This window comes from Delphinapterus leucas, chromosome 11 (genome assembly GCF_059928025.1).
Source record: "Delphinapterus leucas isolate spDelLeu-1000000601 "Yukka" chromosome 11, BTC_Dleu_Yukka2, whole genome shotgun sequence".
Taxonomy (NCBI): Eukaryota; Metazoa; Chordata; class Mammalia; order Artiodactyla; family Monodontidae; genus Delphinapterus; species Delphinapterus leucas.
Genome location: NC_143139.1, coordinates 37,989,288 through 38,012,210, shown reverse-complemented (window position 1 = coordinate 38,012,210; position 22,923 = coordinate 37,989,288). Strand labels below are relative to the sequence as shown.

Below are 22,923 nucleotides of genomic sequence, written 5' to 3'. Positions count from 1 at the left end.
GATGAGCGGGGCAGGCGGCACGTCTGACTAACATGCCTGGGGTTGGCGGTGAGTGTGATGCTGAATGTCAAGGATGCCCACAAACTTAAAAAAAAAACAAAGCTTGGGAACCAAATCGTGGTACACAGCACACAAAGCAGTGTGGGAGAAAACCACACATGGAGCCATGCTAAGACACACTCAATAAGAGGAGACTACAGATTGACGTGGCTCACAAGTGATCAGATGCGGGCTGCCATCCTGGGGCACTCCCAGGTCAGCCAGGGTCCCCTTGGTAAGTGACTCCAGGCCTCGCCTGTGCTGGACCAGCTGCAGGGCCCTTCCAGTCTCTGGTCGTGTGCAGAAGTGACTTGGCCTTGGTTTCAGAGAGGACAAGGGTGGTGGTCTAGGCTGGTCTGGGCATACGTCTCCTTTAGTAGCCCCCTGGGTCAGTCTCTCCCATAGCCTGTTGGTCCTCACAGACCCCTGACCCTCTTGGAAGCCCAGAGATGAGTGTGATCTACTTCAAACAGCGGCCTAACGCTGGGGCTTCTCTGTCCTCTATCCCACCAGAAACCAGTGGGTTCCAAGAACAGTTTTCTAGCCCAGCCTGAACACTGCCAGTCCAGTGTCAGCAGAGCACCAGTCACAAAGTGAGCACCAGTAAATATTTGCTGCTGGAATCCCCACTCCTCACACCACTGACGGCTGACAGCCTCCTAGATTCTTGCCCAGGCAGCTGCACCCTCTCCACCCTCCAAACCTTGGCAGAGGCCATAGCTGCAGCCTCCCCTCCCTTCCTCATGTGGAGCAGCCACCTCCGTTGGTGTCCTCATTGTGGGTATACTACCCACAAGCACCTGTTGCCAATTTCTCCCCACCCGGGTCTCAGGGCCCCAGCCTCCTGGGATTCCCACCTTGCTGGCTGGCCCCCACGGTGGCTCCTTGGGAAGTAGAGCTTTCCATCAAGGGTGGAAAGCTGACAGGGGGACCTAACTGGGGGAGAACTTGGAAAAAGGAGCAACGGCATTGTCTGCCCAGGAAAAGAAAGCTGTCTGAAATACAATTCACTGTGTCTGTCTCTGTGTACATACGTATGCGCATCGAAGTTTATGAGGCATCTTTGCATGAATGTGTGGATGTGTGCTCCTATATTGGCCAAATGGATTTTTCCTACTGTCCTGTCGACTTTTGTCCATGTCAGCATGTCTCGGGGTTTGGGGTTTGGGAATCTGATCTGGGAAGGGGGGATAAGCAGCCCCGTGATCCCTCAACACCAGAGGCCCTCCCATGGAGGCAGAGTGACGATGTAGTGTTGTTTAGGGCATTGCAACATCATATGAGAAGTGGAACCAGGTGACCACGGAGGTCCCTTTAATTCCGATGCATCTGATTCCAGACCACTTTGCATAGCAACCCAGACATAATTAAGTGGTTGTTGATGTGTTTTGAAGGTTGTTGTCTGAGGCACATCTCCCAACCTTTCTGTGTCTCAGTTTCCTCACCTGTAAAATGAGGGTAACGATAGTACCTATAAAGGGTTGCAGTGAGCGTGGACGGGATAGCATGTAGGAAGCTCTTCGTGGGTGACACGTGGTACGTGTTCAGTCAGTGCTGGCGGTCATGGTGAAGGTCAACCTTCTGGTTCTTGTTGGAGGACCCCATCCAGGACACTTCGGTCCTCAGATGGCCCATCTGGCTCTGTGGGGTCAGTTTCAACTGTCTCCCCAGCTCCCAGCCTTGCTCCTGACCTAAAACTCCCCTGATGGAGGGAAGCGCTCCCACCCTTGAAACTCCATCCCACAGTCGGTTCAGCTGGACACCAGGGCAACCCTGGCCAGACCCCACTCCCACCCTGATAGGTTTGGCCTCACCCAGGGTCCCACCCTGGAAGGGACAGACCTTCCAATCCCAAACTCTGAGGCACCATTGTTTCCTGCCCGGCCAGGGACACTCTCCTTTATTCCCTAAACTACCTGGGGTCCAGGATATGTCCCCGTGCTCCAAGTCCAGGGAGGGTGAGGATCCTGGCTGGCAGTGGCTCAACCTCCGCTTTCCGGTTGTGCAAATGACACTTATGCAAACAAAGGGCTCCTACTCCCTTTAAGCGGGCTTCCTTCCTGGAGAAAATGGTGAGGCAATTGTGCTGGTGGTGTGAGTCCCTTGCAAGGTGGAGACTGCCCCACCTTGCCGCTGTGCACCCTGGGGGGCCTGAAAATTAAAATCTGAGAACTTGGAAGGGATCATTAGCTCCAACCCCATCGTTTCAAAGATGGGAAAACTGAAGACGGGAGAGAGGAAGAAAGTTCCACTGTTAAAGAAGGACGGAGGATGTGCTCACCCCGACTCCACCCCAGGAAAAATTACTGCAGCGTGGTCTCAGTTGTTCATCAGCTTTGCCTTTTTCTATGAGACTTCCTTTCTGAGAGGCCTGAGAATCTCCATGCAGTGCTCTTTCTGGAAAGGGCATTTTACTTAGAACATTTTACCTTTATTAGGAGGGAAAACTTGGCAGCCCTACGTTGCTGCATCTCTGCTCCCAGACCTGGGAAGATGGGAGCCCTGAGAGCCTTGTCTCTCTCTGGGGAGGGGTCCCTGGGGGAGAGGAGTGTAAGAGGGCTGAAGGGAGGAGAGAAATGATGGTCCTTTGGCTGCCTTTAAGAGGCCTCATAAACCTGGAGCCTGGGAGAACCTGAAAGAGGTAAAACCTGAGATGCTGACTCAGTAAGAGGCAAAGGCCCATTTGCGTGACATTTCAAGGGTGATGTGGCTACGTGTGGCTTGATGTAGTAAGAACAGCACTTGTTTCTGACCTATGCCTCCTAGATCGCTCCTTCTGGTACCCCAAAGCTTGTTGAAGCACTTCCTGTTTGTCTAACACATAATGACCCTCTTACTATGTTCCTCATGCTGAGCACCTGGAGTTCAAATATGGAGCCAGTTGAGGCCCTTGGAAGGTCAAGACCCTGGCTTGCAAGTAGGTGGATGTTTGAAAGGCATCACCCAAAGATGAGTTCATGAGTGCTCTCCCCCCCACTAGACCCAAGTTGCTGTGCCTGCTTGCATGACCTATTTTCTAGCTACAAAGAGCTAGCACTCCTTGTTCTAAACATCTGGCATTGCCTGCCTGCTTAGTTCCCTTGCCTCTGGCTTCAAACAGCTGTTGGGCTTACCCACTCTCCACCTCCTTCCACCTGGAAGGATCTGGAAGCACCAGATCCACAAGTTCTGATGTCTTTAAAAGGATCAGCCTGGGCAACAAGGCTCATTTGGGAGCTGTGATATTCACGTTGACTTTAGTGAAAGTCCAACAGCCAATCCCCTTTTGGCCTCCAACTGGACACCATGAAGGCCTGTGTTCCCCTGATAGTGGCCGTGCTCTGCGGCCTGGCCTGGGCTGGTAAGTCACTACTGGTGGGGATGACAGGAGTCCTGCCAAGAGTTGGGGTACTTGGGAGAGTGTGAGGGTAGTGAGAAGAGAGAGAGCCAGCTCTGTCCTAAAGCCACGGACACCTTAGACCAAGCCTGGTCTGAGGCAGGAGTTGCCTCTGGAGTGGATTGGGTTTTGTGAAGGGAGCTGCAGAGCTGGTGGGCCGATGTCACGGAAGCTCCTTCTTGACGACTTGGAAGATGAGCCCCAAGCATCCCTTAGTCCAACCTGACTTTTGATCTCACCAAGGTTTTGTTTTTTTTTCTGGGGCCACTATAGCGTAAAGCTGGGCTGTGGCCGACTGGCTTTGAGTGGCCTGGTCGCCCTTGGTCACTTCCTCTGCTACCTGGGGGTAGGTGAGTTGTCTGCGTGGGACCTTTCCCTGGGTAAAGGCTTAGGAGGAGGGCAGGGTCCGGGGAAACTGGAAGAGCCCCTGACCAGGAGGCAGGTCACGTGGTCAGAGGAATCAGTCTTGTCCCGTGTTAGAGGACCTAAAGCAGAGAAGGGTCCTGGCCCCCAGGTACTAGCGATGCAGGGATAGGACCCGTGGTTAAGGATGGCAACACTTCCCTGTTGAGCAGCTGCAGAGCGGACGCTGATGTGGTCATTAGTGGTTGCTGGGTGAGTAGGGAGAGTGCCGAGGGAGGGGGCTGGGCTGAGGGATGTGGGGGGAATCCTCTGCCCAAGGAGAAAGAATCCCACTCAGGTTTTTCCTACATAGGACTGTCGTAAGGGTGAAATAAGATAATGTACAAGAAGCCCCCTACATGGAGTGAGATCTCAATAAATTGGGTCTTTGATTATCATTATAAAGATAAATACATATAAAATCATTTATAATATTTATAAGTATATTTAGAACATATTAATTCTAGTAATATAACAAGTATTTATTTATATAAAATAATTTATATAAACATAAAATTTACTCTTGGAATCATTTCCAGTCAGATTGTGGATAAGGAGACCCCTAACAGGATTCCTAAATGGAAAACGTTTGGAGGGGAAAGCCATTCCCAGGCCTCCCACGCTGGATGGGATCGTGTACCCCCTCTCCAGCACACATGGCAGAGAGCTGGGCCCGAGGTGGTGCAGAGCTCTCGGTAGGGAGTGAGGGAGGGTGCGAGAGCCTCTAGCTTACTGTGAAGGAGTGGTGTGGGGTTGAGGCATTCCAGTCTCAGGAGAGGAGAGCAACTGGAGACATTTGATCCTTGGGGGACATCCCTGAGGGCAGAGGCCAAGGTGGCTTCAGAAGGGCAGATGGAGCCCTTGCCCCTGGGGCTGGTGGTCTGATCCTGCTGTGGGACTGATGGGGAAGAGAGGGTCCAGTGGGTGATGCCTCCTTCTTTCCTAAAGTGGGAGGAAGAGGCTCGGTTCTTGTCTGTCCTATGCCAACATCTCAGAACTTAGATGCAAGAGTATGAATAGCATGGGAGCCAATCTTAGGTCCCTGGTTGTTTCAAGTGAATTGAAGCAGGAATCTGGTCCTGGAAGTGTCTACTTGGTTGGCTAGGTGTCCACGGAAACAGCCCCTGAGACCCCCAGAGAAGCACAGATGTAGGAGTCCCCAACCATCAGAGGGGCTGAGGGCTGGCATATAGGGACACCCAGGTTTGGGACCAAGTTTCTTGGTGGGCAGTGTGGTTAGGGACTGGGTGTTGAGGCATACTGAAGTGTTGGAGTGTACGGAGAAATTTAGCATTTCGTGTAGGGATGGGGGCTGGTGACAAGCTCTTCCCGGGGAATGGAGAGGGTACCTCTGTCCAGGAGAAGAAAGGCCAAAATGGAGTAAGGCAGAAAGAGAGTCAGAGAGATGGGGTAGAGGATTACTGGAGCGGTGATTCAGGCGCCTGGCTAGTGAGCGAGGCGCACACAGAGTGTTTGTATGAACAGGAGGTACCGGGTGGGATCGCTGGAGTGAGTAGTCAGGGTGACGCTCTGACACTTACCTGAGTGTCCCCAGAGCAGCCCGGGGAGGTACCTATGAGGAGAAGTCCCTCCCACTCCTAACCTCCCCCCTCAAGTCCCAAGGTCCTCTTGAAGCACATGGTGAGGTGTACAGGGAAGTGTGAAGGATCCCTGGCCTGGGGTTCCTACTGGGGACAAAGTTCTTGAACAGAGATGAAAAAGTCCACTCAGCCAGGGCCAGTGGGGCGGTGTCCTCTTGAGCTCTACAGAGCTGACTATTGACTTGAAGCCCTTCTCGACTGGTGCCAGCTGCTGGAATGGGGTGAATTCCTTCCTTGGACTCTGCTGATCTGGCCCATTAAGAGCATTGCCCTGATTTGTCTGAATTCTCTCCCTTTGGATTCTGGGTGTACTGCCAGGCTGACTGAGCAGGCAGCTGACACAGCCTTCCTCCTGGGCTGAAAACTTCGCCTTAAGGTCTTTGCATTTGGGTTGCACCAAGGGAGCATCATTTAAGATTCAGGGGGAGTTCCCCTAGGCTTGGAGGGACAAGTGGACTTGGGCCTGGTCTATTTTAGGGACAATCCACTGGATCTGCCTTTCTGGCCACATTGGAAGCCCTTTACACCGTGTGAAGTTGCCTCAGGACCTGGGTTCATCGTGACGCCTCTTTGATGTAGAGAACACAGACTCATAGCGGAAATGTCAGCTAGAAACTGTCAGCAACATAAATGTGCTGACACCCCAGCCCAAGCAATGGCCCAGTTGAAACCCAGGGAGGGAGTCAGCTAGATTGAGTAGGTAGACAGGGAAGACTGCTCCAGCCAGTCTGGACACTTGCCACCTGGAAGATGGGCATGAAATACTGACTGTTTATTTATCTAACATCTAAGTGCTGCTACTATGTGTCATGCGGTGTCCTAAGTGCTTTACAAAAGTGAACTCACTTAATTCTTATGAATAGACTATGAGATGGGCTCCATTATTATCACACTTTTACAGAGAAGGAAACTGAGGCAAAGAAGGTCAAATGACTTGCCCAAGGTCACATAGCTAGAAAGCAGAAGAACCAGAATCCTGGCCTCGAGCAGTTTGGTGCCAGAGTCCGGGTTCTTTGTCTCTCTGCTGCGCCGCCCTCATTAGCACAGTATAAACCCTAATCCCAGAACGCAAACCAGTGACTAAACCCATATCTCTCTTCTCCACCTCCACCCCAATCCAGGCTAAATTTCGATGCTACACCTGTGTGGAATCACAACCAGGACCAAACCCCAAATCTAAGCTAAGGCAAAATTGGGATTATTTCTCCTCTCCTAGTCTTGACACATTCCTCAACCCTGCAGTTTTAAACCTATTCCCTTTCCTTACCCGAACAGCAACACAAAATTGTTATTTTACCAATAATTAACTCAAGCCCAAATCCTAACTTTAGCTCTTAATCTAAACCTAACCCACCCCAACCCGGGCCCCAGTTAGGTTTCAGTTTCTTCATTCATACAAATTCCAGTGTTAACTGTGACTCTGACTCTGATCTTGACATTCTCCATAACCCACAGCCTGACCCTAAACCCAGTACCCACTAAATCCAAACCTCAGGAACCTCAAATGGAAACAAAGGCTCTGTTATCACCCTTAAAGCCCAGAGTGAAAGGAAAGAGCGCCCAGCCAGCTACCCCCTCCACTGTCTTTGCTGTGGCGGGCTTGTTTTTTTAGGAGTGCTTGGTGGGTTTGTACCATTTCTTTCAAAATTTCTTGTCTTATGCCCCTTGTGACCAAAAGCTGGCTTCTGCAAGCCATTTGGCTGGAGTAAGGGATGTGGTCTGTGGTTACATAACAGATCTTATTCCAAAGTCCAATTCTCACCCAAACCCACCTCATTCCCCACCCTGAGCTAAACTAATCCAAACTAGAAGAGACAGAAAGACGTGACACCGGGGGGGAAGAGGGTGCAGAGGAGACCAAACGAAGGGGAGGGAAGAACAGAGAAGCAGAAGACATCAAAGGGACAGGATGAGAGGCAGAGGTCAGAGGGGAGAAGGCAGGTGGGATCACTGGAGCGAAGGTGACTCACCAGCCTCTATGTGACAGGTGAATGGTGGCCTCTGGGCCATGCCCAGCCCACAGACCTCTTTCTTCGGTCTGTCTGAATTTTTTAAAGTTGGAAAAGTTCACATAGAAATGAAGCCTTCTTTTGAAAAACTGGAGGCTCTGGCAACACTGAGCCTGCATCTCAACATGGCAACAATTGGCTGGAGCTGCTAGTGGCTGCCAATTTCAGGCAGGGCATCGTTCCCAAGTTTGTCACCGTCCCCACCTCTTTCTACTGCCTTCCTGCTTCTTGACTCATTTGTGTTACAGGTCTAGCCCCGATTGGCACCTGACTCTGTGATCCTGGTCTCTATTATTAGTCAGTGGGTGGCAGGTGGTGGGTGGTGGGGACGAGGCTTATGTTGTGTATGGGAGGCTGTGCATGTACCTCTCCCCGGCAGCTAGCAATGACCTTCCCTGCAAGGTGGGGCTCCTGCCCCTGTCTGTGAACCCTTCTGCAGAGGGTGCCTTGATGAGGAGAGTAGGATCCCCATAGAGCTAAGTTTGTGACCTTTACTGCCCGTAGGCCAAATGGAGTCATGCGCGTCTCGCTGTAATGAGAAATTTGACCGGGATGCTGCTTGCCAGTGTGACCGCCGGTGTCCCCGGCACGGGGATTGCTGTGAAGACTATGAGCGCCTGTGTACAGGTGAGGTTCCTTGTGGGATGAAGGGTCTAGGAGGCATGGCAGGCCAGGCCATGACCATATCTAGCCTGCCTGAAGGGCTGCTGGCTGGGGCATCTAGCAGTCCAGAGCAGGGTTCCAGACTGATGACTGGGGGCTCAAAGGGCCCAAACCAGAGCAGAGCGGGGGTCAGGGCTTTGGCCACCACTTGTCCTGGGTATTCTAGGATGTCTCCAACATAAAACCCCAACTTAAAATAAAGTAGATGTCGTTTACCTGGAATATCTGTCTGAACTACCAGGATTAATAATATCTGGAAAATTTAAGTAATTCCCAAAAAAAGCAAAAGAATGAAAATATCATTTTAGCATGTATTACATTACCAATTATCATTTTCAAAAGTAAAGAAGTGGTAGTGAACTTTCCCAACTTGCATGCCACCAGGAAGACCGCATGGCATCAGTAACTGACAATTCACACCACTCTTCCTATCGCGAGTGGACTGAGTGGTTGCACATCTCTGACCTGTCATTCCCAGGCCAGAGGTTAAGTGGGACATGCATCGCCCTCAAAAGCCAGTTGTTCTTCTGCTACTCCAACTACACAGTTTAAAATTTGAAAAACTCACTTTGAATAATTCCCTTGTTTGGATGCTTCCAATATTTTAGACTCCCAGATAAATGGTCTTCTGCTTTGTGACATGAAGCCTTGCTAAGTTCACCGTCAAACCCTGTGTCCCATGGTAGGTAATGGCCAGCAAGACCACTGCATGTGGTTGCGCAGGTTGTGCACTGCACAAGGGCCCCTGGTTGAGAAGGTGAGTTGGACCAAAGTTGAATTTGTATCCTTCTCGCTAAGCCATGTGTCTTGGTGAAGAGCTGTGTCTGCTGAGAAAGGCGTACCTTTTCCTAATTTGCCCAAGAGTGGTTTCTGCTGGCCCAGCAATGTGCCCTCAGAGCTACTTCCACCCAAAAGAATGCTGAGTCAATTTACACAGAAAACACCACACATACTAGCAGCTCTGCTCATCAGGCCCAGGCAGGGAAACCCAGGCCCAGAGCTCACTCAGTGCCAGAATCAGAGCCAACGCCCCTTCTTTTTTTTTAAAATTATTTTTTATTGGAGTATAGTTGATTTACAATGTTGTGTTGGTTTCTGCTGTACAGTAAAGTGAATCAGTTATACATGTACATACATCCACTCTTTTTTAGATTCTCTTCCCCTATAGGTCATTACAGAGTATTGAGTAGAGTTCCCTGTGCTATACAGGAGGTTCTTATTATTGATAGTTATCTATTTTATATATAGTAGTTGTATATGTCAATCCCAATCTCCCAATTTATCCCTTCTCCCCTTCCCCCTTGGTAACCATAAGTTTGTTTTCTACGAGCCGACCCCTTTCTGCTGCCTTGTGCCCCATGTAGCAGACACAGGGAGGCCTGTGCACCTTGGACAATCAGGCTGGCATTTCAAGATAGAGACGATACTCAGCCTAGCAGCCATTTCATCACTGTCTCTGATGTGCAACTCAGAATCCTTTTCCCACAGAAAAAATATTATCAATGGTGGTTGAGACTCTAGATCAGCTCACAAAGGTCTATTTAGCATAAACGGTGGCTGAGTTAAGAACCCTGTGGATTGTCAGCACTTAAAACACAGCCTGAAAAAAAAAGAAAAACAAACAAAAGACACAGCCTGGCAGAAAGCAAGTGATCAGGAGAAGTTTTTTGACTGAATGAATAACCTGCCCCACGGTTCTGATGGTAAGAACAAGATACTATCTGACGACCGCGCTGACAGATTCTGAAGCACTTTGTAATAGTGTTGGGTTTTGGGGGGAGTGGTGTAGGGGTAGAATTTATTCCCCTCCGTGATGAGAGAGAAGCTCAGAGTCCCCAGCAACATTCATTCCCTCGTCTTCCTCCCCAGCCCCGCTCCACCCTGCTCTGCCCAGAGCCAAGTTTGCAGTTACTCAGCTTGCAGGCAAGGGAATGGGCCAGCAATAGGAATGTGCTTTTCTGAATGCGCCTAATTCCCAAATGCAACCTTTGTGGCCATTGCCAAGTGTAATTGCGAAGGAAGAAGGGAATCTGGTATCTCAGGAAACAGTTCTTATTCCATGAGGCCTGGGAGGAGTTCACCCTTGACTCTGGGAGTTATTACAGGTAAGCAATGTTCCTAAGTGAGGGTCTTGTCATTTGGAGAGTTCAAGCCTATCCATCTATCAATCTACATTAAATAAAAGTCATCCCAACCTCAGAGTTTTCAGCCCAGAAGAGACTACCTCCTGCCCACCACCTCCCCTTTCTACAGATGGGCACGCTGGGTACCAGAAGGGTGAATGGTGAGGAGGGCTGTCGCCTGGGGATGTTCTTTCACTTCTGTGAACAGTTTTCAATCCCCCTGTCTTAACATTTTCAGATTTTCTCCTCCTTCACCTGGTACTTGTTCAAAGTACCCTCGCCCCTGTTTTGTATTTTCTTCCACTGCACATGCTTGTCCCCGAAGCTGGGAGGACTGAGAATCAGTGATAAAGAGGAGGGGCCCCTCGGGGATGTTTGGTGACTTTACTTCTCTGACCTACAGCTGATGAGGACCTCAAGGAGCCAGAGCCATTCCTGGAGCTGGAAGAAGAGACGGAGGGGGCCCCGGCTAGCGGTGAGTCTGCCTCCCCAGAGGGGGGCCTTCGGGGTAAAGATGAGGGACGTGAGAGGATGAGGAGGAGGGGGCAGCCACGTGAGCGGCCACAGGCCCAGGCCAAAGCCAGATGGGACCCCAAATCCAGCACCTAGAGGTGGTGAGAGCAGCTCGCTGGACTCTTGGGGTCTGGGAGGGAGGAAGCCCCAGGGCCTCAGTGACCTGGGGGGTAGGCAGGAAAGAGTCCGAGGCCTGCTGAGAGCGACAGGGAAGGGGAAGAGATTTTATTTTTAGAGAGGGAAGATTATAAAAACAACAGGCCAGAAAGTAGAGTTCGGCACCAGAAAGGACTTCCTGACTGTGAAGGGTGTGCACCAATTAGGCTTGTTTGTTTTCCTTCCCTGGAGTTCTTTAATAGGAAGCATCAGGAAAGCAAGGCTGGGGGGGGGGGCGGGGGGGTGGGGTTCATGCAGTGGGCACGGCCTGGCCGCTGCGGGGAGCGACCCCTAGAGGTCAGCCCAGGACACACCTCCCCTCTGTCCTCTCAGACTTGTACTTGGCACCCAACTCCTGCCGGGGCCGCTGCCTGGAAGCCTTCGACAAGCACCACCTATGCCACTGCAACGCCCGCTGCCCAAAGTTCGGAAACTGCTGCGAGGATTTCGAGAGCCTGTGTCGCCATGGTCAGTCTCCTGCTCCCTTTAGCATAGCCCCAGAGGCAGAGGAACTCTCTAGAGCAACAGCTCTCCCAGTGTGGTCCCTGGACCAGTACCATGAGCATCATCTGGGAATTTATTAGAAATGGAAACTCTAGGGCTCACCCCGGACCCATTGAATCAGAAACTCTGGAGGAGGGGCCCACCAATCTGTTTCCACAAGCCCTCCAGACAATTCTGATGCGTGCCAAAGTATGAGAAATTTCCTAGGGGCAGGGGGCAGTGTGGATATTTCGTGGACATTCTGTGGGCAAGGCCATGTGCTGAACTTAAGGATCCTTTAGGCCGCTAGGCCCCTGCCGTACAATCACTAGGGCGCCTGATTGCAGCCCCTCTCCCCCGCTGCTGGCTTCTGGAAGGTGCCCAGGAGGGGATGCACACAGACAGCTGCTTGCCCCCTGGCCTCCCTCAGGCTCTGAAATACCCCTCCCCCAATTCCTCCCAGAGGGCTTCTCCCACATCAGCGAAGCCATAACCAAGGGGGAACCGCAGAGCATCTCTGAGAAGATCTATAGGGCAGATACCAACAAAGCCCAGAAGGAAGACATTGTTCTCAATAGCCAAAAGTGCATCTCGCCCTCGGAGGCCAGAGACCAAGTAGACCGCTGCCCAGAGCCGTGAGTTCCCTTCAAGCCTCTTCCTGCAGTCTCTCCCCCAGCTTTGCTCGCTTTGGTGCCTCAGCTCTTTTCTCCTCAAGGCAGGCAGGACCAAAGGGAGAGGGAAAAAATAGGTCTCCAGAGACAGATAAAGCCATTTGAGGACCTGTGGGGATCCATTTGGGAGGGTTTCTGGGATTGGCTGGGCTGAGAATAGAACTGACCTTCCAAGAGATGAAGTGGAAGAAAAGAGGGACCTCATGCATTGTCCCCAAGAGTATGTGAAGTCCCCACTCTGCCTCTGAACCCAACCCTCTCATGCCTGCCCCTGCACCTGGAAGTTCTGGAGGGGTTTCTGCTCTGCGTGCAGGCCTCTCACTGGGCCTCCCTCTACCTGCCCCAGGCTCTTCACGTATGTCAATGAGAAGCTCTTCTCCAAACCGACCTACGCCGCCTTCATCAACCTCCTCGACAACTACCAGCGGGCCGCGGGCCGCGGGGAGCACTTCACAGCCCAGCAGCTGGCTGAGCAGGACACATTCCTCAGCGAGGTTATGAAGACGGCCGTCATGAAGGAACTCTACGGCTTCCTCCACCAGCAGAGTGAGTGAGGCCGTGAGGCCTCCCCCAGGTCCCGAGAGAGAGGGAGGCCCTGCTGAGGTCGCGGTGTGCCCACAGCGGGCCAGGCACCCCTGGGGGCTCCACGGCGGGCAGGTTAAGAGAGCAGGTGGGGACTAGGTGGAGGCCAGTGTACCTCTGGGAGGGGACAGAGAGGGGCCTAGAAGAGACCACAGACCCAAGCAGGAGCTGAAGAATCCTCTGTCCGGCTTCAAAGTCAACCCATCTTTTGACCTAATCTTAGCAGCCTGGTTTGCCCCCCACTTGCTGCTTCAGCCTCAGGGTTCTCCGCAGGCCGTGAGTCACCCAGCTCCCCGTCAGCCCCCAGGGCATTCCTCTGCCACCTGAGTTGATCCCGGACTCAGCACCACTTTGCAGGCACGTAGGGTCCCTGCTCCTGCTCCCTCACCTGGCACTACGTCCAGGAAGGAGGCCGGCCCATTCCACATTTTTGCTGGGGCCACAGCAACAGAAAATCAACAAAGGTTCAGAGGGGGACGTTATACTGGGAAGGGTTCTGGTTGGAGAGACTCCAGATACAGATACATGTGAATCAGACCAAAAAAGGTTTGGGCCGCAGGACTTCTTGGCACGCGGTGTGTTTGTTAGTGTCCTCCAGATTCCTTTCCTGAACTCCGGGCAGCTGGGCCTTGCCTGGGGGTGGCTCCGTCCTGGTCATCCCTTGCTGGCCGTGGGATCGCCTCTGCTCGGAGCCGTTGCATTCCACCCTCCGGTGGCCCCGTTAAGAGTTAGTAACGCTGTTTTTAGGTAAAGCCGGTGACACACAAGCAAGCCCTGTGAAGAGGGCGCGATCCTGCACTGCCCCCTGGTGTTCTCCTTGTAGTAAACAAAGGAGAGGATCTTGGAGGTCGAGACTGAGCCCTAGTCCAGGCTGTTCCACGACCCACCCGGTCTTTGCCTCTCTCCCTGTCCAAATCCCACTTATCCTTAAAGTTCTAGCTCACATTCCACCTCATTTATGAAGCTGCAGCTCACAGCTGGCTTTCAGAGTCTCTTCAGAGGTCAAGGGTTTGGAGTGTGTCCTAAAATAGCCTTGGGCCAGAGAGACTTGGTTTCACTTGCTAATGACGCAAGTGATCCTGGGCCGTTTGACCCTCAGGCCCCAGCTGAGCCTTGTCTGTGCAATGCGGTCTTGGGGGATTCATGCATATAAAACACTCAGTGGAAAGCCTGGCACCCGGTAAGCTATAGCCATTCAGATTGTGAAGGCGTTCTCTGTTATATCGTGTGTTCTTAGTCCTGTTTTCCAACTGTGTGGTTTTAAAAAAATGTTTATTTGTTGTATTTTATTTTTATTTTTGGCTGCGTGGGGTCTTAGTTGCGGCACGCGGGCTCTTCGTTGAGGTGCGCGGGCTTCTCTCTAGTTGTGGCGTGTGGGCTCAGTCGTTGCGGTGCGTGGGCTCTCTAGCTGTGGCACGCAGGCTCAGTAGTTGCCCCTCGGCATGTGGGATCTTAGTTCCCTGGCCGGGGATCGAACCCCCATCCCCTGCACTGGAAGACGGATTCTTAACCACTGGACCACCCAACTGTGTTTTAAGTCCTTGAAAGGAGGGAATATGCCTGGTATCTCTTTAGTGTCCTCTACACACAATTCTGGGCAGTGAACCGTTGATAGTTGATAGCTCCCTAATTCAGATCCCCAGCCCTGACATTTCCCTGCCTGTCTAACTGGCATCTACTCAGAACTTAGTGTAAAGAGAACTCACGGTTCCCGCCTCTTCCTCCAGACCTGCTCCTTCCTCATCTTCCCCATCTCATAAACGACCCCATACTTCATCCAGTTGCTCAGGCCCAAAGCCCAGGGGTTATATTTGATTCTTCTCTTTACCTCCCCACTCCCCACCTCCATTTCCTCCACCAGGAACGCCTGGTAACAACCTGACATGAAGAATCAACGTGAGGATTGAAAGCACTCAAACAGTGCCAGGTACACAGAACAAACTCAGTGAATCTAAACTATTTTTCTTATTATTAAGGTTTGACTGAGCTCCAACCTTCTTTGCATGGGCTGGCAGCTGCCTGCCTCTCAGACCTCCTCTCCTACCACTCTCCCCTCCTGCTGGCTGTGCTCCAGCTACATGGGCCCTCAGCTCTCTAAACACCAAGGTGTCCTGGAGCCTTTGCACTTGCTGTTCCTTCTACGTGGAAGGCTCTTTCCCCCAGGTCTTTGCATGGCCGACTCCTTACCCTTCAGGTCTCTGATCAGTGCTACCTTCTCAGAGAGGCCTTTCTAGAAAAGCTCCCACCCGAACCCCACCTCCAGGCATCATGGGATAATCTGCTTTATTTTCTTCATAGCACTTATCTGAAATCATACGGTTTATTGTTTGTTTATTATCTGTCTCCTCCACTGGAATATAAACTATAAAGACAGGAATCTTGTCCTTGTGATTCCCTGATGAATCCTCAGCCTTTAGATCTGGGCCTGGCACAAAACAGGCGCCCCATAGAATCTATGGCATAGATAACTGCTGAGCGAACAACTGACTATGTTGGCTGAACCCACCCGGCTCTTGTCACGCTGGAGCAGGTGGCCCTTCCTTGCTTTCCAGGAAGGCCCTGCCTTCCCCTCTCCTCAGTCCTCTGTGTTCCTCTCCCCAGGCCGCTACAGCACAAAACAGGAGTTCGTCAACGACTTGAAAAACATGTGGTTTGGGCTGTATTCAAGAGGCAAAGAAGAGGGGCACACAGGTGGCTTTGAACATGTCTTCTCAGGTGGGATTACTCTGCTTGGGAAGAAAGAGTTGGAGGGATGAAGAGAGATGCTTCCCTCGGGCACAGGGCAGCATCAGCACCGATGAATCAGTAGTCGAGCCAGCTCGCAGGACAGGGCACGTCTGCTCCCTGGCCAAGAGGGAGGGGACTGAGAGGCCATGTTTGAGGGCCAGTTTCTTCTGGAGTATCAGAAGGAGAAAGAAGCCCAGACACCGGGGCTCCCAAGGTGCACACATAAGAAGAGAGACGTGTTTGAGGCCCTGGCTGTCTACCTCTCAATGGTCCTCTGCTTCCAGGGCTTGGTCAGCTGTTTCCTAAGGAGGCCCCATTGCCCCAGCGTAAGGCTCCCACCAAGTCTGGCTTGCTCCTAGGGAAATGGCTAGAGGAGTATCTCAGATTGGCCCAGGGTCAGCGGGGAGAAGGAACTCTCCCAAGGGCGTCAGCTGAAATGGGAGTTGTGTGTGTGTGTGTGTGTGTGTGTGTGTGTGTGTGTGTGTGTGTGTGTAGCTTTCTGAGGTGAGAGTTAGGGGCGTGAGGGACTCCGGGAAGTTGGGGTGGACATTCTAGGAATAAGAGACTGGAGAAGGCGTACAGCCTTGGCACGGGAGTGGGGAAAGAGGTCGGAGGGGAGGCCCAGATCACCCACCTTGATCTGTTTATTACAGGTGAAGTCAAAAAAGGCAAGGTCACTGGCTTCCATAACTGGATCCACTTCTACATGCAGGAGAAGGAGGGCCTGGTTGACTATTACAGTCACATCTGTGACGGGCCTGTGAGTACTGAGTGCTGACCCCGTGGGCTGGAAAAGCGCCGTCAGTACCCAGACGTCCTGTCCTCATTCTGAATTCCAAACAGGCAGACTTGTCTCCCACCCTGACCCTCTTGGCAGCCTAACGGGGATCGTGAATAGGACTTCCCTATTTGCTGGAAAGAGGGTTTAGCCAGCCAGGACGCTTCCAAACAGTGAAGGCTCCCGAGCTGCAGGGGGCAGGGGGCAGAGGGCGTCCTCTCTGGATGGGAGAGTGTGGGCAGGGGAGAATCCTTAGAGGGGAAAACCAAAGACCTGAATTTCCTTAGAATGTGGTATCAGCTGAAGTTTCAGTCTGGCTAGTCTGAGTTAAACTTCTCATATTTTTATAAAAAAAAGAACCCTTTGCTGCCCTGAGCCTGGAAATAATTTGGGGGCAAAAAGCTGTCCTTCTCCTCCGCACGTGAGGGCCACAGTTATGCCCCTGCTCCCCTGGCACCGGGCACATGGATGCTGACTGTGGCCTTTCTGGGAGATGCGAGCTGGCGGCTCCAGAGAGAGGGTGTGCGCAGGACTCAGATACCCTAGCAGGGCAGACTGCATCCTCTGTCGATTTAAAGAATCCAGTCTCCCCAGAAAGCTCACACAGACCCCCACGGGCCCTCGACAAATCCTAGCCAACCCTCTGTGCGACTCCGCACTGTGGCACTCAGCAGACCCCCTTTACCGCCCTTCTCTCCGCAGGGGGATTCTTACCCCAGGGTGCTGGCCTTGCAGTTCAGCTGGGACGGCTACTACAAGGAAATGGGTTCAACTTTCATTGGCAGCAGCCCCGAGTTTGAGTTTGCCCTTTACTCCCTGTGCTTCATCGCCAGGCCAGGCAAAGTGTGAGTCCTGGTGGCTCAGGAGGGCTTGGACAAATCACCGTTCTGGGCCTCGGTTTTCTGTCTTGGAACGTGAAGCTGTTGATCAGATCAGTCGTGTAGCTGCCAACCTTCATCCCAGCAGCAGAACCACATCCAACTGCACTCCAAGTGCAATCGTATGCAGGAGCTTAATATACAAAACAGTTAGAAATGGAGTCGCCCTGGGGCTGCAAGCCTCTCTTTTTGGCCCCTGAGGCTGTTTGGGGGAACGCTGGAGCCCCAGAGAGTACAGTTAGAAACCACTGGCCCTCATCTTCTCTAACATTTGAGGACTCTGGGCCCAACCACTTCCGAAACCCTAAGCGGACATTTCATTTCTGGGGGTTGCAGCTCTAGAGCTGGATTTGAGAATATTCCTGTAGGACAGATGAGAAGCAGTATTCTCTAAGAAGACAGAAAAGAAGACAGAGTTTGAGAGGGCCCTCTGCACGTGGGGAGCCAGAGGCAGAGGCTGAAGCAAGCTGTGGCAGCTCCCTTAGAGGCTAAGACAGGGTGGAGCCCTTCCGCGTGGGCTGAACTTCATCCTTCCAGCTTGGGGGCGGAGGTGGAGTGAAGCAGGTCCCTATGATTTGCTGATCTTTCCCCACAGGTGCCAGTTAAGCCTGGGTGGACATCCCTTGGCCATCCAGACCTATGCCTGGGACAAGTCAACCTACGGAAATGGCAAGAAGTACATCACCACAGCCTACGTGGTGTCTCCTACCCAATAGAGCTTCGAGCTAGAAAGGGGCAGGAGGGCAGTAAGGGCTCTTGTCGGACTGAGATGCTATTTGCTCTGCGCTGGAGGGGGAGGGAATGGAGGAGACGGGGAGGGACTCCCCAATCCAGAAATGCCCATATGAAAAAGAGAGAAAAGATACAAATTAGAGAAACAGTCACACCTTTGTCCTCCAACATTTTGGAAACAGAAGGTGGGGACCCTCAATGGCTCTTTGCCCTGCTGGGTGGTGGAACCCTGAATAAGTCCTTGAGGTCTCCAGGCCTCATGTTTCCTTTTAATGCAAAGGGAAGGGGTTTGCCCCATTTCCTCTTTCGGGGGTTGGTGAGAAGGCAAACCTGATGACATTCTTACTGTGAAGATGTTTTCAATTGTTCTTAGGAAGAATGGCCGAGAGAAATTCAAGGTTACCCTAATGGCTGTTATGGTACAAAGCTCTGCAAACTGTAATCACCCCCATACTGGGGCCTCAAATAAATCAGGCTATGGAGATCAAGGGTGGGTATTTGGTCTTTTCTAGGGTGAGATCCTCTCAGAACAGGGTCCGCGAGAGGGTAACGGCTGATGCAGTGAGTAGGCTGGAGCGGCAGTGGACTCCTCCAGGCCTGAGTTTTTTGTAGTCAGCTAGGTAACTGCGACAAGAAGCTTCCTAACTGTGGACACTTCGTGCAGTTACAGAGCTGTATTCTGATTCCAAATAGTTTGTAAAAGAGTTCCCCTCACAGGCGGGAGATTTTGCATCAGAAGAAGAAAGGAACCTAGAGCTTGGTGTCACTAACATAATTATTTTAAGTCTAATTCAGCAGCCATAATGTGCATAAGCTCTTAGAATGGAAGACAGGGAGACTGGGGTTCCCTATTGCACTCAGTTATGCATTTCTCCCCTAATCACATTGGGAACCAGATGCTGTCCCACAGGGCAAGGCTTGAACGATGCTGTAGAGTCTTGAGTCTCAAGTCATTTCAGAAAACTTGAAATGTGTCTCTTCTTTGCACATGGCCCCCCCTCAACTGTCTGTCTCCCAGCCTTTTCTGTGGAGCAGGGTTGGGAGTGATGCTTCTGGCTTTAGTGGCTCTTTGGGATGACCTGGAGGATGTGGTATCTCGGTAAAGTTCCTGACTCACCTAAGTCTCTCTAGCTAAGACGGGTGGAGAATTCACCTGGTGGACTTGTAATGTGAAGGGCGGAAGGAGAGCCCTTCCCGCTTCTGGTTCCACATATAAGGAGCCTGGAAGTCACCATTCCATCCTAACAACAAGTAAAAACTGAACAGAGTGAAAAACCAACGATTCTTCTTGGATCTGTAAGACAGGGGAGAACACAGGCAAACTGCTACCCTCGGACTGGAAAGACGGGTGAATGTAGGAAGACACAGAAACCAGGGCTGTGGTTCAAAAACCTGAACTGTAATCGATAACTGCTGGAGGTTCAGTGCAGCTGGCTCTGAGCGTTAAAAACTCCAGGGGACCCAGTCACAGGGTGCCTGCGCAATGCTGTGAAATGTACCTCCAGGAGCTCCCGTAATAGATGTGTGAGAAAAATCCCCTCAGCCTTCCCGCACAGGTGTGAGAAAAGAAACCATTTTGAAATACTCCAGAGCATTCTGTCCTTCTTAACGAAGTCTGCCCTGAGGGGAAGCTAGTTCGCCAGAGCCTAAGCTGCTGGGGTATTGTCAGAGCCTAACTGACAGGAAGCGAGAGACCCAACTCTAGCCTTCCAAGTGGGAGAAGAGAAATTACCCAACTCCAGCCCCCTTCCATCCATCCTCTCCGCACAAGTGGGGAGAAACACTTGTGTACAGAGGCATAGGCTGACTGAAGGACAGACCTACAGAGGACTACAGAATGCCTTCCCTCCCCTCACACCTCACCACCACATTACTAAAGGCCTATTTACAGCACTTTCTTTTACTGGTACGTTGTGTCTGGCTATCAAGAAAAAACTGTTACCCAAAAACGGGGCTCCCCTTTTGGTGGGTGTCGAGCCAAAAGACAACCAGGCCAAAGATAGGGAGGAAGAAGGATTTCTCACTTGCAGCCACAGTAAGGAGAACACTGGGGATCTTTCTCAAAGCAGTGTCACCCCAAACAGCAAAACTGGGGAAGTGTTAAGCTAAGGGCCCATGCATGTTCATGGAGGGGCTTGGGCTGTCTGACAGAGTCCAAGCTTTAGTTGAGGGTCAGAAAAGGTCAATAACATCACCCCTCAGTTTCCAGCTGATGTGGTGGTTGCGCTCTTCAGGCTAATCTTTCTATTTTTTGTGTGCGTTACGCGGGCCTCTCACTGTTGTGGCCTCTCCCATTGCGGAGCACAGGCTCCGGACGCGCAGGCTCAGCGGCCATGGCTCACGGGTCCAGCTGCTCCGTGGCATGTGGGATCTTCCCAGACCGGGGCACGAACCCGTGTCCCCTGCATCGGCAGGCGGACTCTCAACTACTGCGCCACCAGGGAAGCCCCCAGGCTAATCTTTACTACTGAAACAGAACGGGGAGTTTTTCCCACTGATCTTTGCTATCTTTTTTTTTTTTTTTTTTTCTGATCTTTGCTATTGTTACTTCTCTTGCCTGGTAACAGTCCTTTGTTTCTGCATTCTTTTGTTCCCTTAAGATCATTAAATACTCAGACCTGTTCAAGGGCAAGCACTGTGGCCAGGCTTAGATTACAGAATGGCTTAGGCCCCAAATGGCTTCTCTTCTGTCAAGAAAGCCATGCCTGGTTCTCTTTCTCTGGGGACTCCCTACCCTATCTGCTTGCATAACGAAAGGCAAAAAACACAATTTGAAGAGATAGAGCAAATAATCAGAACCAGACATGGCAAGAATGTTGTAATTATCATACTAGGGATTTAAAACAACTATGATTCATATGCTAAGGGCTTTAAGGGATAAAGTAGATAGCATGCAAGAATAGATGGGCAATGTAAGCAAAGAGATGGATGTTCTAAGAAACAATTACTGGGCTGCACCCCGCAGGCCTGCAAGCCCTGTACTTGCCCAGCCTGCAGGCTGAGGAAAGAGCCCAGGATCGAGGACAGAGACATCAATGGCTTAGTGGATAGGGGGATCTCACATGCCTGAAGCAAGGTCCCGGAGCAACACCCTGCTCTGTGCAGCAGGTGGCAGGCAGCAGTATTCACTACCACGGGGGTGGGTGGGTAGAGGAGAGCGAGGTTACTGGTGGTAGAGGGAATTGACCTCAGCACGCCCCTCACTGCCCCTCTACGGCCGCAACACTAGTATGACGGTGAAACTATCATAGTGGAGACATTGTGATCTAAAGGTTAGAACAATCACTTGCTGGAACCTGGGGCGAGTAGCAGACATTTACTGATTAGGCTCTGTGATTAAGAGGGAAGGTCAGTCATGTGAGTAGGGTGTAGGTAAGGCAGGGACTGCTTGAACAGGGATGTACAGAGAGCAAGGGAACAGCCATCTTGGGTGGCCTGATCATACGACAATCAAAAAGAAATGCTAGAGATAAACAACACTGTAATAGAAATGAAGAATACCTTTGATGGGCTTATTAGTAGACTGGACTGCCGAGGGAAGACTCTCTGTACCTGAGGATAGTTCGATAGAATCCTGAAAAACCAAAAGGCAAAGAGAACAAAGACTAAGAAAAACAGGACATTCCAAGTACTGTGGGACAACAGCAAAAGGTGTAACATATACATAATGGGAATACCGGGAGAAGAAGGAGGAAAAGGAACAGAAGAGATATATATTTTTTATTTTTATTTTTTTAGAAGGACATTTATTTATTTATTTATTTATTTATGGCTGCATTGGATCTTCGTTGCTGCGCGTGGCCTTTTTCTAGCTGCGGCGAGCGGGGGCTACTCTTTGTTGTGGTGCACGGGCTTCTCACCGTGGTGGCTTCTCTTGTTATGGAGCACGGGCTTTAGGCACGCGGGCTTCAGCACTTGCAGCACATGGGCTCAGTAGTTGTGGCACGTGGGCCCTAGAGCACAGGGGCTTCTGCAGTTGCAGTGCGTGGGCTCAGTAGTTGTGGCTCACAGGCTCTAGAGTGCAGGCTCAGCAGTTGTGGCACACAGGCTTGGTTGCTCCGTGACCTGTGGGATCTTCCCAGACCAGGGATCAAACCTGTGTCCCCTGCATTGGCAGGTGGATTCTTAACCACTGTGTCACCAGGGAAGTCCCTGGTAATGCTTTTTTAGGTACAACATCAAAGGCAAAATCCGTGAAAGAAAAAATTGGTAACCTATACTTCATTAACACTAAAAACTTCTGCTAGAATAAAAACCATATGATCATCTCAGTAGATGCAGAGAAAGCTTTTGATAAAATTCAATATCCATTTATGATCAAAACTCTCCAGAAAGTGGGCATACAGGGAACGTATCTCAACATAATAAAGGCCATCTATGACAAACCCACAGCTAACATTATACTCAGTGGTGAAAAACTAAAAGCATTCCCTCTAAGATCAGGAACAAGGCAAGGATGCCCACTTTCGCCACTTTTATTTAACATAGTTTTGGAAGCCCTAGCCACAGCAGTCAGAGAAGAAAAAGAAATAAAAGGAATGCAAATTGGAAAGGAAGAAGTAAATCTGTCACTGTTTGCAGATGACATGATACTATATTTAGAAAATCCTAAAGATGTCACCCGAAAACTACTAGAGCTCATCAATGAATTTGGTAAAGTTGCAGGTTATAAAATTATAACACAGAAATCTCTTGCATTTCTATACACTAACACAACTATCAGAAAGAGAAATTAAGGAAACAACTCCATTTACAATCACATCAAAAAGAATAAAATACCTAGGAATAAACCAACCTAAGGAGGCAAAAGACTTGTACGCTGAAAACTACAGGACGCCGATGTAAGAAACTGAAGATGACACAAACAGATGGAAAGATATGCCGTGTTCTTGGATTGGAAGAATCACTGCTGTGAAAATGGCCATACTACCCAAGGCAATCTACAGATACAATGAAATCCCTATCAAATTATCAACGGCAATTTTCACAGAACTGGAACAAACAACTTTAAAATCTGTATGGAAACACAGAAGATCCCAAATAGCCAAAACAATCTGGAGAAAGAAGAATTGAGCTAGAGGAAACATGCTTCCTGACTTCATACTATACTACAAGGTATAGTAATCAAAACAGTATGGTACTCAGGACTTCCCTGGCAGTCCAGAGGTTAAGACTCCGTGCTTCCATTGC

At 50.8% G+C, this 22,923-nt stretch overlaps 1 protein-coding gene across 3 annotated transcripts; it reads left to right on the top strand.

Annotated features, from left to right (window-relative positions):
- Nucleotides 1-2,600: 2,600 nt before the first annotated feature.
- Nucleotides 2,601-18,221, top strand: ENDOU (endonuclease, poly(U) specific). 3 transcript variants are annotated; one of them, XM_022571468.3, is made up of 10 exons: nt 2,605-3,379; nt 7,932-8,054; nt 10,617-10,688; nt 11,216-11,350; nt 11,829-12,000; nt 12,383-12,582; nt 15,220-15,333; nt 15,999-16,105; nt 16,826-16,968; nt 17,597-17,804. In XM_022571468.3, the coding sequence occupies exons 1-10, from the start codon at nt 3,325-3,327 to the stop codon at nt 17,715-17,717; spliced, it is 1,242 nt and encodes a 413-aa protein (XP_022427176.2). In that variant the 5' UTR covers nt 2,605-3,324; the 3' UTR covers nt 17,718-17,804. The 3 variants fall into 3 exon arrangements, with proteins under 3 accessions (XP_030618972.2, XP_022427176.2, XP_089776746.1); XM_030763112.2 differs by lacking the exon at nt 16,826-16,968 and having other exon boundaries at nt 2,601-3,379; nt 17,597-18,221; XM_089920620.1 differs by lacking the exons at nt 2,605-3,379; nt 7,932-8,054; nt 16,826-16,968 and adding an exon at nt 8,061-9,793 and having other exon boundaries at nt 17,597-18,221.
- The last annotated feature ends 4,702 nt before the right edge of the window (nt 18,222-22,923 follow it).

Bases quoted from the DNA above. Each gene is read 5' to 3' on its own strand.
- ENDOU (XM_030763112.2), top strand. From the start codon at position 3,325: ATGAAGGCCTGTGTTCCCCTGATAGTGGCCGTGCTCTGCGGCCTGGCC. The intron at 8,055-10,616 runs GTGAGGTTCCTT...TCTGACCTACAG, and splicing joins CTATGAGCGCCTGTGTACAG to CTGATGAGGACCTCAAGGAG. The intron at 15,334-15,998 runs GTGGGATTACTC...TGTTTATTACAG, and splicing joins CTTTGAACATGTCTTCTCAG to GTGAAGTCAAAAAAGGCAAG.